This window comes from Homarus americanus, unplaced genomic scaffold (genome assembly GCF_018991925.1).
Source record: "Homarus americanus isolate GMGI-L3 unplaced genomic scaffold, GMGI_Hamer_2.0 scaffold23578, whole genome shotgun sequence".
Taxonomy (NCBI): Eukaryota; Metazoa; Arthropoda; class Malacostraca; order Decapoda; family Nephropidae; genus Homarus; species Homarus americanus.
In genome coordinates, this window is record NW_024733231.1 from 5,964,664 (window position 1) to 5,981,409 (window position 16,746).

The following is a 16,746-nucleotide window of genomic DNA, read 5'->3' on the forward strand; positions in this document are numbered from 1 at the left end:
ATCTGGGTGTTGAGGAGCGGGAGGTGAGGATCGCGAAAGGAAGATCGAGTCGTCTATCACCACTAGCCAACACCTTTCCACCTCCACTAGAATATGTTTTTTGTGGTTTTGCCGACCTTGTGTACGCCATCTATAAAAGTTCATAGGTAAACAAATGAGACAAATTCACTGTCTATACGCTCACTTATTTGTGAAGTTTTAAGGGAAGGAGAATTTTTTTCCTTGGGGGTGTTGATTATGTTGTGGGCAATGATGGGCAGGTGAGAGTGAGTTATGGTGAGAGTGACGGTCATCTTGGTGACGGGACCAGTGGTATAACTTATAACTCAACTTGAAGTAGTTTTTCTTCCCGTCTGGCCAAGTTGAGGTTATTACTTGGTCTCTTCTTCCTCATATCATTGTCGAGTCTGTGATTTAGAGATATATAATACATTATGGCATCCAATATGAACGATCACAACAGTCAGTTACTGGATAAGTGTAGTAATAATGTGATCAACCTGACGACCAGTGAGACTCTCAGGCTGGATGGTGACAGGAGTAACCTCCACCTTCAGGCTGCTACTGCCGCCGCTGGCAGTCAGGCCTACCAGAAGAAGAAAAACTCCTCCTTCCAGATCACCAGTATTACTTCTCGCCTCAGCAACGATGGAGGTGAGGACAGTGCCGATGACACTGAAGACATCTCGGACATAATGGACAGCTCCAAGGTCACCGACTTCGACCAAGAGACGCCCAGTTTCTCCGAGGACTACTCCAAGTCCGAGGAGGTGTTCTTTGGCCCGGCCCCAATCATCCCCACCAGCTCCCAGTACGGCATAACGGCACTCGTCCAGCAGACGGGCTCCGGAGGGGTGATGACGGCCATGTTACCTCAGGGAGTAACCGTCAACGTGACCGAGGGCGGCATAGCCCTGGCAAAGGCAGATGGGGAATCGGACGATGTTAATCACTGGCAGAATAGGTTTAAGATCGTTAAGATAGACTCTAATGAACCATTTAAGCGAGGAAGGTGGATCTGTCTCGACTTCATGGACTCCCCGGCCGTGTCGGCCGCTGCCGGCCAGAAGAAAGACGAGAGTTCCGTGGTCGTTAACAGTGTTAATCTCAAGGAGATGGATGCCGGAGACCACCAGCCGCAGACCGTGGTACAGCTGTCTGTGCCCATACCGCAGCAGACCCAGACCGGCCAGACCCAGCCCCACTCCATTGCTGTGCCCGCCCAGTACCAAGTGCCGCACTCCTCCCAGGCGTCCACGCCCATGGTCCCGTCGTCCCAGACCAACCAGAGTGGTGTGCCCACACCACACATGTCGGCCGCTCCTCAGGGGACCCTGTCGTACCCTCCGCAGGCCTCTACCATACCGGGACAGTTACAGCCGCCCCAGGGTTATGCCCCTACTGCTCAGACGCCACAGGGGCAGGCGGCCTCGGTCCATCCGTCTCCCTCGGCTCAGACGCCTCCCCAAGCCCAACCTCCCATGCAACAACCTCTACAACAACAACCTCTACAACAACCTCAACCTTCCCAGCCTGCTGTACAGACCACCCTGCAGGCCACCACCCTACCACAGTCAAACCTACAGCCGGGGAGCGTCGCCCAACCCACCATCCAGCCAGGGATGGTGCCCTCAGGGTCCATCTCTCAGCCGCCCCAGCACCAGCCGGTACAGGCCCAGTCTAGCATGCCGCAGCCCACCATCAACGCCCAGAGTCTGCCCGGCCAGAGTGTTCAGCAGAGCGTACAACAGCCGGGGGTGATGGGCCAGGCCGGGATGCCGACGCAGTCCCTCCAGCCCAGCGTGATGGGCGGCATGACGGCCCAGGGTCTGGGACAGTCGGTGGTGACCCACCAAGGTGTTCCCTCACAGCCAACGACTGTGATGAGTCAACCCCAGGTTGGAGTGGCACAGCCAAATCTTCCACAGCAGAGTGTGGGTCAGCAGAGTCTGGGTCAGACAACCGTCGTGCCCAGCGGACCACCGCCCCAGCAGCTGACTCAGACGTTACCTCCGACGACCATGACGGGGTCGCCCCAGATACAGCAGGTGCCCACGTCCCAGCAGATTCCGACGGCCCAGCAGTTGCCCGTCACTCAGCAGATAAGCAGCAACATAGTCCAGGCTGCGGTCCTCACTCAGGCGGCCGTCGGTGCCACCCAGCAGATGTCGGCGGCAGCCCAGACCGGCACCGTCAAGCCCTCGACGGTGTCGCAGGTCAGCCTCGGATCTCATCCCGGCACGGGGGCGGCACCCACACCCGCGACCACGCCGGCTCAGGCCCAAGCTCACCACACTATGGGTGCGCCCACGGTGCAGCCCACACCATCGGCCGAACAACAGACCTCACAACCACAACCTCAGCCATCACAACCACAACAACCCCCGACCAACCTGGAAGGAATCCCACCCGGCCAACCCATGGACGAGGCGGCCAACGCCACGCCTCCAGCAGCAGGTGGCGGCCAACCCGACGACAATGAAAGGTAAAGTTTCTGTCTATCTACCTACTGATACACTACCAGTACTGTATCTATCATTCTGTATACATTACTGTACTGTGTAGAGTCTAGCATAATGATCCACTGAGATGTGTGGTTCTCTTCCACTAAACAGATGTACAGTACACTAATGTTTCACCTTACTTCACTAAAGTACTGAAGATCTCGACACACATATAACCTTTTTGTTATTTTATTAACAAATTTAAAGTCTTATTTACCCTGTTCCATCACCAGATAAATATACCAGTACAACATATACCAGTACAGTACAGTATTTAACAATACAGTACAATATATTCCAGTACAGTATAGTATTTACCAGTACAGTACAATATATAACAGTACAGTACAGTATTTACCAATACAGTACATTATATACCAGTACAGTATAGTATTTACCAGTACAGTACAATATATACCGGTACAGTACAGTATTTACCAATACAGTACATTATATACCAGTACAGTATATACCAGTACAGTACAATATATAACCAGTACAGTACAATACCAGTACAGTACAGTACAATATATACCAGTACAGTACAATATATACCAGTACAGTACAGTATATTACCAATACAGTACATTATATACCAGTACAGTATAGTATTTACCAATACAGTACATTATATACCAGTACAGTATTTAGTACATTATATACCAGTACAGTATAGTATTTACCAGTATACAATATATAACAGTACAGTATAGTATATACCAATACAGTACAATATATACTAGTACAGTATATACCAGTACAGTACAATATATACCAGTACAGTACAGTATTTACCAGTACAGTACAATATATACCAGTACAGTACAATATATACCAGTACAGTACAGTATTTACCAATACAGTACATTATATACCAGTACAGTATAGTATTTACCAGTACAGTACAATATATACCAGTACAGTACAGTATTTACCAGTACAGTACAATATATACCAGTACAGTACAGTACAATATATAACAGTACAGTATAGTATATACCAATACAGTGCAATATATACCAGTACAGTATATACCAGTACAGTACAGTATATACCAGTACAGTATTTACCAATACAGTACAATATATACCAGTACAGTACAGTATATACCAGTACAGTACAATATATACCAGTACAGTACAGTATATACCAGTACAGTACAATATATACCAGTACAGTACAGTATTTACCAGTACAGTACAATATATAACAGTACAGTATAGTATATACCAATACAGTGCAATATATACCAGTACAGTACAGTATTTACCAGTACAGTACAATATATAACAGTACAGTATAGTATATACCAATACAGTACAATATATACCAGTACAGTATATACCAGTACAGTACAGTATTTACCAGTACAGTACAATATATAACAGTACAGTATAGTATATACCAATACAGTACAATATATACCAGTACAGTACAGTATTTACCAGTACAGTACAATATTTACCAGTACAGTACAATATATAACAGTACAGTATAGTATATACCAATACAGTACAATATATACCAGTACAGTACAGTATTTACCAGTACAGTACAATATATAACAGTACAGTATAGTATATACCAATACAGTACAATATATGCCAGTACAGTATTTACCAATACAGTACAATATATACCAGTACAGTATAGTATATACCAATACAGTACAATATATACCAGTACAGTACAATATATACCAGTACAGTACAATATATAGCAGTACAGTATATACCAGTACAGTACAGTATATACCAGTCCAGTATTTACCAGTACAGTACAATATATACCAGTACAGTATTTACCAGTACAGTACAATATATACCAGTACAGTACAATATATATTTTGTCTTGATAATTTTATGTAAAGTAACAGTTGGTAATAAAGTAATGTGTAAGTGACCCTCGACTGCTGCTCCTCACAATATTTTTAAGTATTGGAGCAAAATTCCCCAATATTAATATTTATTTGGTGAAATATTAATATGATGGTCGTACTTTATTTAATTATTAATTTATTTATATTTTTTTATCTGAATGTTATGTATGCAGTACATTATATACTGTATGTGTTATTGAAGGCTCTTTATATTAATTTATTAATGTTTTATCATATAACCATTCATCACCTTATTAATTGTTACTTTGTTAAGAACATTATATTAACATTATGGTTTTGGGATTATGATCATAGAAAATTGGTGATGTTAGTTTGGCTTACTTACTGTAATGATGGAACTCTGATTTATATATAGTATTAATTTTATTTTTTTATTCTACGGTTCTTTTAAAACTGGCCGGAAATACAAGCTAAATCTGTATTAACTTCCTTGACCTGACCTGACCTAACCTGTACAGTATGGTGAGTGACCCATGACACACCCTGTACAGTATGGCGGATAACCTATGACACCCTGAGCTTATATAAGCCTGTATTTATATCGACCTTTTATAATAAATATTTAACATTTTCTAACATCCTCTCTGAAGAGCTAATGACTTGAGATCATTTACATTTTGATAGTCCAGATATTTAACATTATTTTAGATAATAACAGATCTGCTGACCTATTGTGAACACATTTGTGTTTGAATTTTCTATGAACCAATCAGCTACAGTATAGAAGAGGGGCGTGGCTTATGGGCCAGGTTAGCATGGAAAGGGTACAGTTATAACTACACTACTACAATAATTCTAACTATGTAATTCTTTAGATAAAATTATTTCACACATACAGTATATAAATACAAAATGCTGTACAGTAAGTCCAACAGTATAATTCCCAAGTTACTATTAAATGCAAAATAATTCTTAACACAATTTCCGTAGGTAGAATTATTTGACAGATACAATGACCAAGTATACATAAGCATTAATTCCCTAGGTAGCATTGCTTTATGAACAACTCACTTATATACAGTATTAAGTGGTAATCTAAGTGGTATATTAGTGTTGATACATCCAGCACCACTGAACTACACTTGAAAATTTTGGGGCATAATATACGTAACACAAGTGGAATGTAAATATGCATTACCATACTTGTAGTTTATGCATCTGGGGCTAGACCTGCGGAAAATAAAGGTTAGTTAGTGTTTTGATTGTGAAAATCTTTTAAAATGGGTAAAAAAAAGAAATCACACAACCTAACTCGTAGAAATAAGCGTCTGAGAGCTTTGTCGACTGGCCTTGGTCATATTGCCTCACTGTTTACTGTTATTGTGTACTTACATTGTTTGTTCAAGTTTTTAATATATGCTAACCTGTATACCTACATTGTTTGTATGCCTACATAGTCTGTACAAGTATTTAATGTATGACAACCTGTATACCTACATTGTCTGTGACAGTACAAGTATTTAATGTATGCTAACCTGTATACCTATATAGTTTATATACCAGTACAGCCAAAATGAATCACTCAGTACTGTCCTCATATCCCAGGGTTGATGACCACAGTCCTCCATTCTAAACGTTGTTGGGTTCCTTTTTACCAGTACTGTACTCTACTGAAGAAATATTATTATAGTAGTAGGTTGGGTTTAATTGATTGGTCTTGTCTGTTTGAAATAAAGTGTACGTATTGTATCAGTCTTAATGATAGAAGCTATAGTCAGGTACAGGATTTCATCTCTATAATATATAGCTGATGGATACATAGACTTCAGCTACAGTACCATACAGTCCTTATGATGGTACACAGATCTTCAGTACCATACAGTCCTTATGATGGTACACAGCTCTTCAGTACCGCCACAGTCACTCCTGTGTGTGTGTGTGTGTGTGTGTGTGTGTGTGTGTGTGTGTGTGTGTGTGTGTGTGTGTGTGTGTGTGTGTGTGTGTGTGGTGGCTCTTCCAGTACCATACAGGTCCTTATGATGGTACACAGCTCTTCAGTACCATACGGTCCTTATGATGGTACACAGATCTTCAGTACCATACAGTCGCCCATGATGGTGCACAGCTCTTCGGTACCATACAGTCCTTATGATGGTACAGCTCTTCAGTACCATACAGTCCTTGCTGATGGTACACAGCTCTTCAGTACCATACAGTCCTTATGATGGTACACAGCTCTTCAGTATATACAGTCCTTATGATGGTACACAACTCTTCGGTACCATACAGTCCTTATGATGGTACACAGCTCTTTATTACCATACAGTCACTTATGATGGTACAGCTCTTCCGTACCGCCACAGTCATTGCTGATGGTACACAGATCTTCCAGTACCATCCCAGTCGCTTATGATGGTACACAGATCTTCGGTACCATACGGTCATATATTGGTACTGAATCTTCGGTACCGCCAGTCCTTATGATGGTACAGCTCTTCGGTACCGGTCTTATGATGGTACACAGCTCTTCAGTACCATACAGTCCTTATGATGGTACACAGCTCTTCAGTACCATACAGTCGCCCATGATGGTACACACAGCTCTTCAGTACCATACAGTCCTTATGATGGTACACAGCTCTCTTCGGTACCATACAGTCCTTATGATGGTACACAGCTCTTCCAGTACCATACAGTCGCCTTGATGTTTTGGCTCTTCAGTACCATACAGTCCTTATGATGGTACCTGGCTCTTCGGTACCATACAGTCCATGCTGTTAAGGTACACAGATCTTCAGTATTTTACGCTTGCAGTCGCACTGATGTACACAGATCTTCAGTACCATACAGTCCTTATGATGGTACACAGATCTTCAGTACCATACAGCAGTCATATGATGTTTGCACAGCTCTTCGGTACCGCCACAGTCCTTATGATGGTACACAGATCTTCCACGGTACCATACGGTCGCTTATGATGGTACCACAGATCTTCAGTACGTAAAGTCCTGCAGTGGTACACAGCTCTTCAGTACCATACCAGCAGTCCTTATGATGGTACACAGATCTTCCGGTACCATACGGTCATATGATGGTACCACAGATCTTCGGTACCATACGAGTGCACTTATGATGGTACACAGCTTTCTTCGGTACCATACGGTCCTTATAGTGGTACCACAGATCTTCAGTACCACATACAGTCCTTATGATGGTACGCTCTTCAGTACCATACAGTCCTCATATGATAGTACACAGCTCTTCAGTACCATACAGTCCTTATGATGGTACACAGATCTTCAGTACCGCCCAGTCCTTATGTTGGTACAGATCTTCGGTACCGCACAGTCCTTATGATGGTACACACAGATCTTCAGTACCATACAGTCCTTATGATGGTACACGGCTCTTGACACCGCACAGTCCGTATGATGGTACACAATCTTTGTTACCCTTACGGTCCTTATGATGTGGTACACAGATCTTCCAGTACCATACAGTCATATGATGGTACACAGATCTTCAGTATACAGTCCTTATAGGTAATTTTGGAATCTTCAGTACCATACAATTATACTCGATGGTACAGATGCAGTACCCATACAGTCCTTATGATGGTACAGATCTTTATTTTTCCTTACAGTCCTTATAATGGTACACAGATCTTCAGTACCCATACAGTCCTTATGATGGTACGCTCTTCAGTACCATACAGTCCTTATGATGTTTTCAGATCTTCAGTACTCGCCACAGTCCTTATGATGGTACAGATCTTCAGTACCATACAGTCCTTATGATGGTACACAGATCTTCAGTACCAGCGTCCTTATGATGGTACACAGATCTTCGGTACCGCCACAGTCCTTATGATGGTACACAGATCTTCAGTACCATACGGTCTATGATGTTACGCAGATCTTCAGTACCATACAGTCTGCCGCCGAGTATTTTAGATCATCAGTACCGCCTGGTCCTTATGATGGTACAGATCTTCAGTACCGCCACGAAGTGCTTATCGATGGTACCTGATCTTCGGCTACATACAGTCACTATGATGGTACAGCTCTTTGTTTTCATACAGTCCTTATGATGGTACACAGATCTTCGGTACCATACGGTGCCTATGATGGTACAGATCTTCAGTACCATACAGTCCATATGATGGTACGAATCATCAATGCCATACGGTCACGCCTTGATGGTACAGATCATCAGTACCACTTTGATCCTTATGATAGTACGATCTTCAGTACCTTTTAGTCCTTATGATGGTACACAGTCTTCAGTACCATACGGTCACTTATGATGGTACACAGCTCCTTTACGGTACCATACGGTCCTTATGATGGTACACAGATCATCAGTACCGCCTGAAGTCCATATGATGGTACCACAGATCTTCAGTACCATACAGTCACTATGATAATTTACAAATCATCAAGTACCGCCACAGTCCTTATGATGGTACCTGGCTCTTTATTACCGCCAGTCGCCGCCAGTGGTACACAGCTCTTCCGGTACCATACAGTCATATGATGGTACACAGATCTTCCGGTACCATACAGTCCTTATGATGGTACACAGCTCTTCAGTACCATACAGTCCTTATGATGGTACACAGATCTTCAGTACCATACAGTCCTTATGATGGTACACAGATCTTCAGTACCATACAGTCCTTATGATGGTACACAGCTCTTCAGTACCATACAGTCCTTATGATGGTACACAACTCCTTTGACACCATACAGTCGCCTGTTGGTACACAGATCTTCAGTACGCCACCGTCCTTATGATGGTACACGCTCTTCCAGTACCGCCACGGTCATATGATGGTACACAGCTCTTCAATGCCATACAGTCCTTACCATTGTTGCAGCTCTTCAGTACCATAGAAGTCCTTATGATGGTACACGAGACTCTTCAGTACCATACGAAGTCCTTGCTGATGGTACACGGCTCTTCAGTGCCATGCAGTCCTTATGATGGTACACAGCTCTTCAGTACCACTTTACAGTCCTTATGATGGTACAGATCTTTAGTACCATGAGTGCTTATAATTAATTTTACAGATCTTCAATTTGCCCACAGTCCTTATGATGGTACTGGCTCTTCAGTACCATACAGTCCTTTATGATGGTACCAGATCTTCAGTACCATGATCCTTATGATAGTACACAGATCTTCAGTACCATACAGTCCCATATGATGTTACACAGATCATCAGTATATACAGTCCTTATGATGGTACACAGATCTTCATTTTCCATACAGTCCTATGATAATACACAGCTCTTTGTTTTCCCTTACAGTCCTTATGATGGTACACAGCTCTTTCGTACCATACAGGTCCTTATGATGGTACACAGCTCTTCAGTACCATACAGTCCTTATGGTATTTTCAGATCTTCAGCCAGTACCATACAGTCCTTATGATGGTACACAGATCTTCAGTACCATACAGTCCTTATAATTAGTACACAGATCTTCGGTACCATACAGTCCTTATGATAGTACACAGATCTTCATTACCATACAGTCCATATGATGGTACACAGATCATCAGTACCATACAGTCACTATGATGGTACGGAATACTAGTACCATACAGTCCATATGATGGTACCCTTTCTTCAGTACCATACGTCCTTGCTGTTAGTACACAGGATCTTCGAGTATACGCATACAGTCTTATGATGGTACACAGGTCTTCCGATACCTGCGTCCTTATATGATGGTACACAGATCTTCAGTACCATACAGTCACTTATGATGGTACACAGCTCTTCAGTACCATACGGTCGCTTATGATGGTACAGGAATGCCGGCACCATACGGTCCACTTATGATGGTACGATCTTCCAGTACCGCCAGTCACTATGTTACAGCTCTTCAGTACCATACAGTCCTTATGATGGTACAGATCTTCAGTACCGCCACAGTCCTTATGATGGTACACAGATCTTCAGCACCACCATTCATATGATGGTACTGATCTTCAGTACCACTTGGTCATATGATGGTACACAGCTCTTCAGTACCATACAGTCCTTATGATGGTACACAGATGCTTCAGTACCATACAGTCATATGATGGTACACAGATCATCAGTACCATACAGTCCTTATGATGGTACACAGCTCTTCAGTACTCATACAGTCCATATGATGGTACACAGATCTTCAGTACCACACAGTCCGTATGATGGTACACAGCTCTTCCAGTACCATACAGTCCTTATGATGGTACAGATCTTCCAGTACCATACGGTCATATGATGGTACAGATCTTCAGTACCATACAGTCCGTATGTTAATTTTAGCTCTTCAGTACCATACAGTCCTTATGATGGTACACAGATCTTCAGTACCGCCACAGTCCCTTATGATGGTACAGCTCTTCTGTTACCGCCTGATCCTTATGATGGTACACAGATCTTCAGTACCATACAGTCCTTATGATGGTACACAGATCTTCAGTACCCTTACCAGTCCATTGCTCGTGTTACACAGCTCTTCAGTACCATACAGTCATATGATGGTACACAGATCTTCAGTACTGGCAGTCCATTATGATGGTACACAGATCTTCAGTACCGCTACAGTCATTATGATGGTACCACAGATCTTCGGTACCGCCACAGTCCATCGCGTGGTACACAGCTCTTTCGGTACCATACAGTCCTTATGATGGCACACAGATCTTCCGATACCATACAGTCATATGATGGTACACAGATCTTCAGTACCATACAGTCCTTATGATGGTACACCGTCTTCACGGTACCGCCAGTCGTATGTCGATGGTACACAGATCTTCGGTACCGCCACCGGTCGCCGCGATGGTACACAGTGTGCCGCGGTCCTGCGGTAGTGCAGATGGCTTCGGTACCGCCACAGTCGGTATGATGGTACAGCTCTTCAGTACCCGCCACAGTCCGGTATGATGGTACACAGCTCTTCAGTACCATACAGTCACCCCATGATGGTACGCAGATCTTCAGTACCATACGGTCCTTATGATGGTACACAGATGGCGGCTCATACGGTCATATGATGGTACACAGATCTTCGGTACCATACAGTCCATATGATGGTACACAGATCTTCAGTCGCCACAGTCCGTATGATGGTACATGATCTTCGGTACCATACAGTCGCACTATGATGGTCACAGCTCTTCCGGTACCATACAGTCCGTATGATGGTACTACAGTCCTTATGATGGTACACAGCTCTTCAGTACCATACAGTCCGTATGATGGTACATAGATGTTCAGGCTCATTACCCCAATATTGACAGCATTTTATTGGAAATTTTCATCAAAATATTTTTATTAAACTGCTGTACAAATACCATGGAGAAGAACAGAAAAATAATGTCTTAGAGTTTATTTATACTGTACTGTGGCACCCATGACTGGCACTCTGGCACACATGACTGGCACTCTGGCACACATGACTGGCACTCTGGCACCCATGATTGGCACTCTGGCACCCATGACCGGCACTCTGGCATATTGACAAACACCATTACTGATTTGTGTCTGAATTTATCAGGAATGAATCACTTAGTATTACCATACAGTACAGGGTGTCCATACAGTACAGGGTGACCATATAGTACAGGGTGACCATACTGTACAGGGTGTCCATACAGTACAGGGTGACCATATAGTACAGGGTGACCATACAGTACAGGGTGCCATACAGTACAGGGTGTCCCATACAGTACAGGCATGTCCATATGCACAGTCCGTACAGTGTCCATACAGTACAGAGTGTCCATACAGTACAGGTGTCCATACATACAGGGGTGTCCATACAGTACAGGGGGTGTCCATACAGTACAGTACAGCACAGGGTGTCCATACAGTACAGGGTGTCCATACAGCACAGGGTGTCCATACTGTACAGGGTGTCCACCACAGTACAGTTGTACAGTACAGGGTGTCCATACAGCACACAGGGTGTCCATTCAGTACAGGGTGTCCATACAGTCAGGGTGTCCATACAGTGTGACCATACAGTACAGGGTGTCCCGCCACAGTACAGGGTGACCATACAGCATACAGTACAGGGTGTCCATACAGTACAGGGTGTGTCCATACAGTACAGGGTGTGTCCATTCAGTACAGGGTGTCCATACAGTACAGGGTGTCCATACAGTACAGGGTGTCCATACAGTACCAGGGTGTCCATGAGTACAGGTGTCCACACAGTACAGGGTGTCCATACTGTACAGGGTGTCCATACTGTACAGGGTGTCCCATACAGTACAGGGTGTCCATACAGTACAGGGTGTACAGTACAGAGCATTGTCCATACAGGGTGTCCATACAGTACAGGTGTCCATACAGTGTCCACAGGGTGTCCACCAGCACAGTGGTGTCCATACAGTACAGGGTGACCATACAGTACAAGTGTCCATACAGTGTGTCCATACAGTACAGGGTCCATGTACTGTCCATACACAGGCCATACAGTACAGGGTGTCCATACAGGGTGTCCATACAGTACAGGGGTGTCCATACAGTACAGGTCCATACAGTACAGGGTGTCCATACAGTACAGGGTGTCCATACACAGTACAGGGTGTCCATACAGTACAGGGTGTCCATACAGTACAGAATGTCCATACAGGTGTCCATACAGTACAGGGCCACATACAGTACAGGGTGTCCCGTACAGTACAGGGTGTCCATACAGTACAGGGTGTCCATACAGTACAGGGTGTCCATTCAGTACAGGGTGTCCATACAGTACAGGGTGTCCATACAGTACAGGGTGTCCATACAGTACAGGGTGTCCATACAGTACAGGGTGTCCATACAGTACAGGGTGTCCATACAGTACAGGGTGTCCATAAATTATCTGATGCATTTTAAAAACTTAGGAACTTCCAAAACATTGTTGATCAAACACTTTGGTTTTTAATGACACCAATTTCTGTACACAGCTACACACTTTACACACTTGTTGTAAGTTTGTATTGTATTGTACAGTATATGATCAGGATTACTATACATTATTTTGTATCACACTGGGGGCAATATAACCTAACCTAACCTAGTCTAATCATCAGATGACATAATTGTAATGTTTCTAATCTAAACGAAATCCTCCATTTATTTACATCATTTGTGTCGGTTCATTAACACGACTGATAGCCCAAGGACCCCCCTCCTTCACCTTATGTGATTTGGGTTCAGAATAATGAGGTGTCATCCAGGTGTGTCATGCACTGCGTCGACCAATAGCTGTGTCACTGCCCGGGCCAAGATGGTTTTCCTTCTTGCTTGGGGTCGACACTCCTTGATTGTGAAAAATTATATAAAGTTTGCTGACTCTTCAGGGTCACTATTTTACTACTGTATGTTAATATAGTGATAATACATAATCAGTTGTCATACAAGTTTACTACGTATTAGTTTCGCATATACAGTACATGTATACAGTATAGGCAATGCATGTATACAGTTCGGCATGTAGCTAAAAAGACAATGCAGATACAGTACAGTATACAGTTCCGGATGTATACAGACACACAGTAGTACAGGTAAACAGTTCAGCATATTTATAGACAACACAGGTGCAGGTGTGCAGTGCATAGAGCGTACACTCAGATATACAATTTTCAATATTAAAAGACTGCAGGTATACAACAATGGTAAAGAGTAAGGCAGTTGGACCAACAAAGCCATCACCACATTCTTATTTCCAGTTTGGTGCTCTATGGTATATATCTGTATCCCCTCTCTGTCACCAAGATAAACCATACCTACAGATAATACTTACAACCATACCTACAGATAATACAGGCAGTCCCCGACTTACGACGGGGTTAGGGACCCAAATCCAGGTCGTAAGTCGAATTGGTCATAAGTCAAAAATGCAAAAATAATACATAGAAAATCTAAAGTGGGTGTCCCTTTTTCTTCTCAGCACCACCAAACTCTCACTTTTAAGCTTGCCAGCCATTTTAAAGGAAATTACAAACGAAAATTTTGTCAGTACACAGCGCAATCACTAACTTCGGGGCTCGAAAATACGTAATTTGAAAAATATTTTATACGACTGTGGCGGTTGTATGTCCGGGTGGTCATAAGTCGAGGAGTACCTATTGAGGGTCTGTAGATGTGAAACCTCTATTTAATGAACTATATAGAGATGGAAGTCCATTATATTTAGGGTCTGTTATATGTGAAACCTCCATCTAACGTATTGTATGAAGAGAGAAGTCTGTTATATGGAGGTTTCACTGTAAAACATTGGCCAAGTTTTCTCTGGGGATGTACAGCGGCCGGCGTTCAGGGCGGTGACCATTAAAGAGTCAAGGAGAGGTCAGTGAGATAAGCTGTGGACCAGATTATGTTAAATATTTATTTTTCTGTGAGTTTTTCCTATTAATATCATGAATTATCCTTAGGGAGATGAACTAGTTTTCTTATTAATTATATTGTATACAAGTCTACTATAGTATGAGATCACCTGATGATTAAATACCTTTATGCTACCTGGGGGTCATAAGGTTAGGTTAGGTGAGGTACTGAATCAACAGGAACTGAAAGAATTTTCATAAGAATATGCTGGTTTGGTCATGGGATTAAGATGAGTTGTTAGATTGTGTTGGGTTGGATTAGTTTGGGTTAGGTTATATTGGGTTGTGTCAGACTGGGTTAGATTAGGTTTTTAGTCAACTATAAACTTGCTGTCTTGGTCATGGAGTTAGGTTAGGTTAGGTTTTAGTCATGGGAACAAGGGTCCAGTACTTGTGGTGAATCTTGGACCTGATGTCCTGAAGCCCCACAGGTTCAAGAGATAGCACCTGGTTCAGACACGTTCACGTTGACGCTGATTTACACGTGTAAGAAAGATTTACTAAAATGGAAAATCTCAAATTATAACCTTTGATGAGACTTGTATTAAGTGTTCAGTACAGTACTGCAATACTTATCGACAGACGGAAATCATGATAGCCTAAGATAAGCATAGAATGTAACGACCTTGTAAACACCTGCCGCGTTATCTTGATAAGATAAGCTGAATTTGGGTATGACGTGAGATGCGATAGTTTTGTCATTTATGCACGGAGAATGTAGGAGGGAGGTACTGTACAGGTGTTTGGTTCCTTAATGATGTACTGTACTCAGTACCTGTAGCTACCTCCCCTTCTCTGCTGGGGTTAAGGCAGTGTAGTTTTTGAGAATTAATAAATTATCTGATTCATTGTAAAACTTAATACAGAAACCACAGATGGAAGAAACTGGTGTACTCTGTAGGGTGACATAAATTATCCAACCTGTTATAAAACATAAAAACATTATAGTTGGTAGAACATGACGGTTTTATTATACTTGATGAACGACTCGTAAGTTTCTTCCTCTTGTCTCTGAAGGTGTTCTGTCTGATACTTATGAGGTAATTAAGTTTCTACTGGTTCATTTGATCTATGGATGCACTACACTGTACAGTTTTTTGTGGTGCTGGACGACCCTAGAGAAGAGAGCACTGTTTAGAATCGGAGATGTGTTTCTCTGTTATAGACAATACATTATAGTATTTTTTTGAATGTTTTGGGGTAATTTGATATTTTGTGTTGATTTGATCAACCCAGAGCTTCAATGATGTGGAATTAGTGAGGACTCTGTGTATTGGGCATTGCATGTGTTACTGTGTAGATAATGGTCTTGGCACATACTCTAATACTATATCAGGATTTCTGAAAAAACTTACTTGTGAAAACACTTAAGACTTTATGAGCCACATATCTGTTGAGTTGTCCAGTAGATGATGATGTGTTTATGAGTAGGATCTCAGAGCAGCGTTCTTGGTGAGATGGATGCCTTGAAGATTAGGAACCCCGGCTTATATTACTTCATGACTAAACGCCCTAATACTAACCTAACCTAACACATAACCATATTTAACCCAACCTAACCCTCCCATTTAGCATTAGGGAGTTTAATCATCACATGAAATTGGTGGGGTTCCTAATCTTCAAGTGATCTGTTTATAAGATCAAAATTGGGTTAGGTTAGCTTGGGTTGGGTTGAGTAAGATCAACCTAACTTTGCATACTCGTGAAAATTGACCAATAATGAAATGTTCTCTCTTGAATCTGGTGTTGTCATTAGTGTCTCTGTTCTCTCTCCTCTCGCGGGTTCTCTCGAGGCTTCTCTTATTTTTGTGTGTCGGAGATATTGATGAAACTGAATGGCATCTCAGCCAGGTGTAGGTCACTGGGTTCTCTGATCTAAGCTAACTCTCCCAGGCAAAGGCTGGCATTATGGTATGGTACGAAGTACAGTACAGTTGATATTTAGTCAATGTACGGTACGGAATTACGGTACGATGTTTTCCTTGAAGTACGGTACGGTACGATTTAGGTACGGAAAAATG

The 16,746-nt window shown here is 42.7% G+C and overlaps 1 protein-coding gene across 1 annotated transcript; it reads left to right on the forward strand.

Annotated features, from left to right (window-relative positions):
- Positions 1-122: 122 nt before the first annotated feature.
- Positions 123-9,506, forward strand: LOC121869486 (protein bunched, class 2/F/G isoform-like). Its single transcript, XM_042370840.1, has 5 exons — positions 123-2,485; positions 7,159-7,340; positions 8,225-8,365; positions 9,096-9,295; positions 9,417-9,506. The coding sequence occupies exons 1-5, from the start codon at positions 435-437 to the stop codon at positions 9,504-9,506; spliced, it is 2,664 nt and encodes an 887-aa protein (XP_042226774.1). The 5' UTR covers positions 123-434.
- Positions 9,507-16,746: the final 7,240 nt, after the last annotated feature.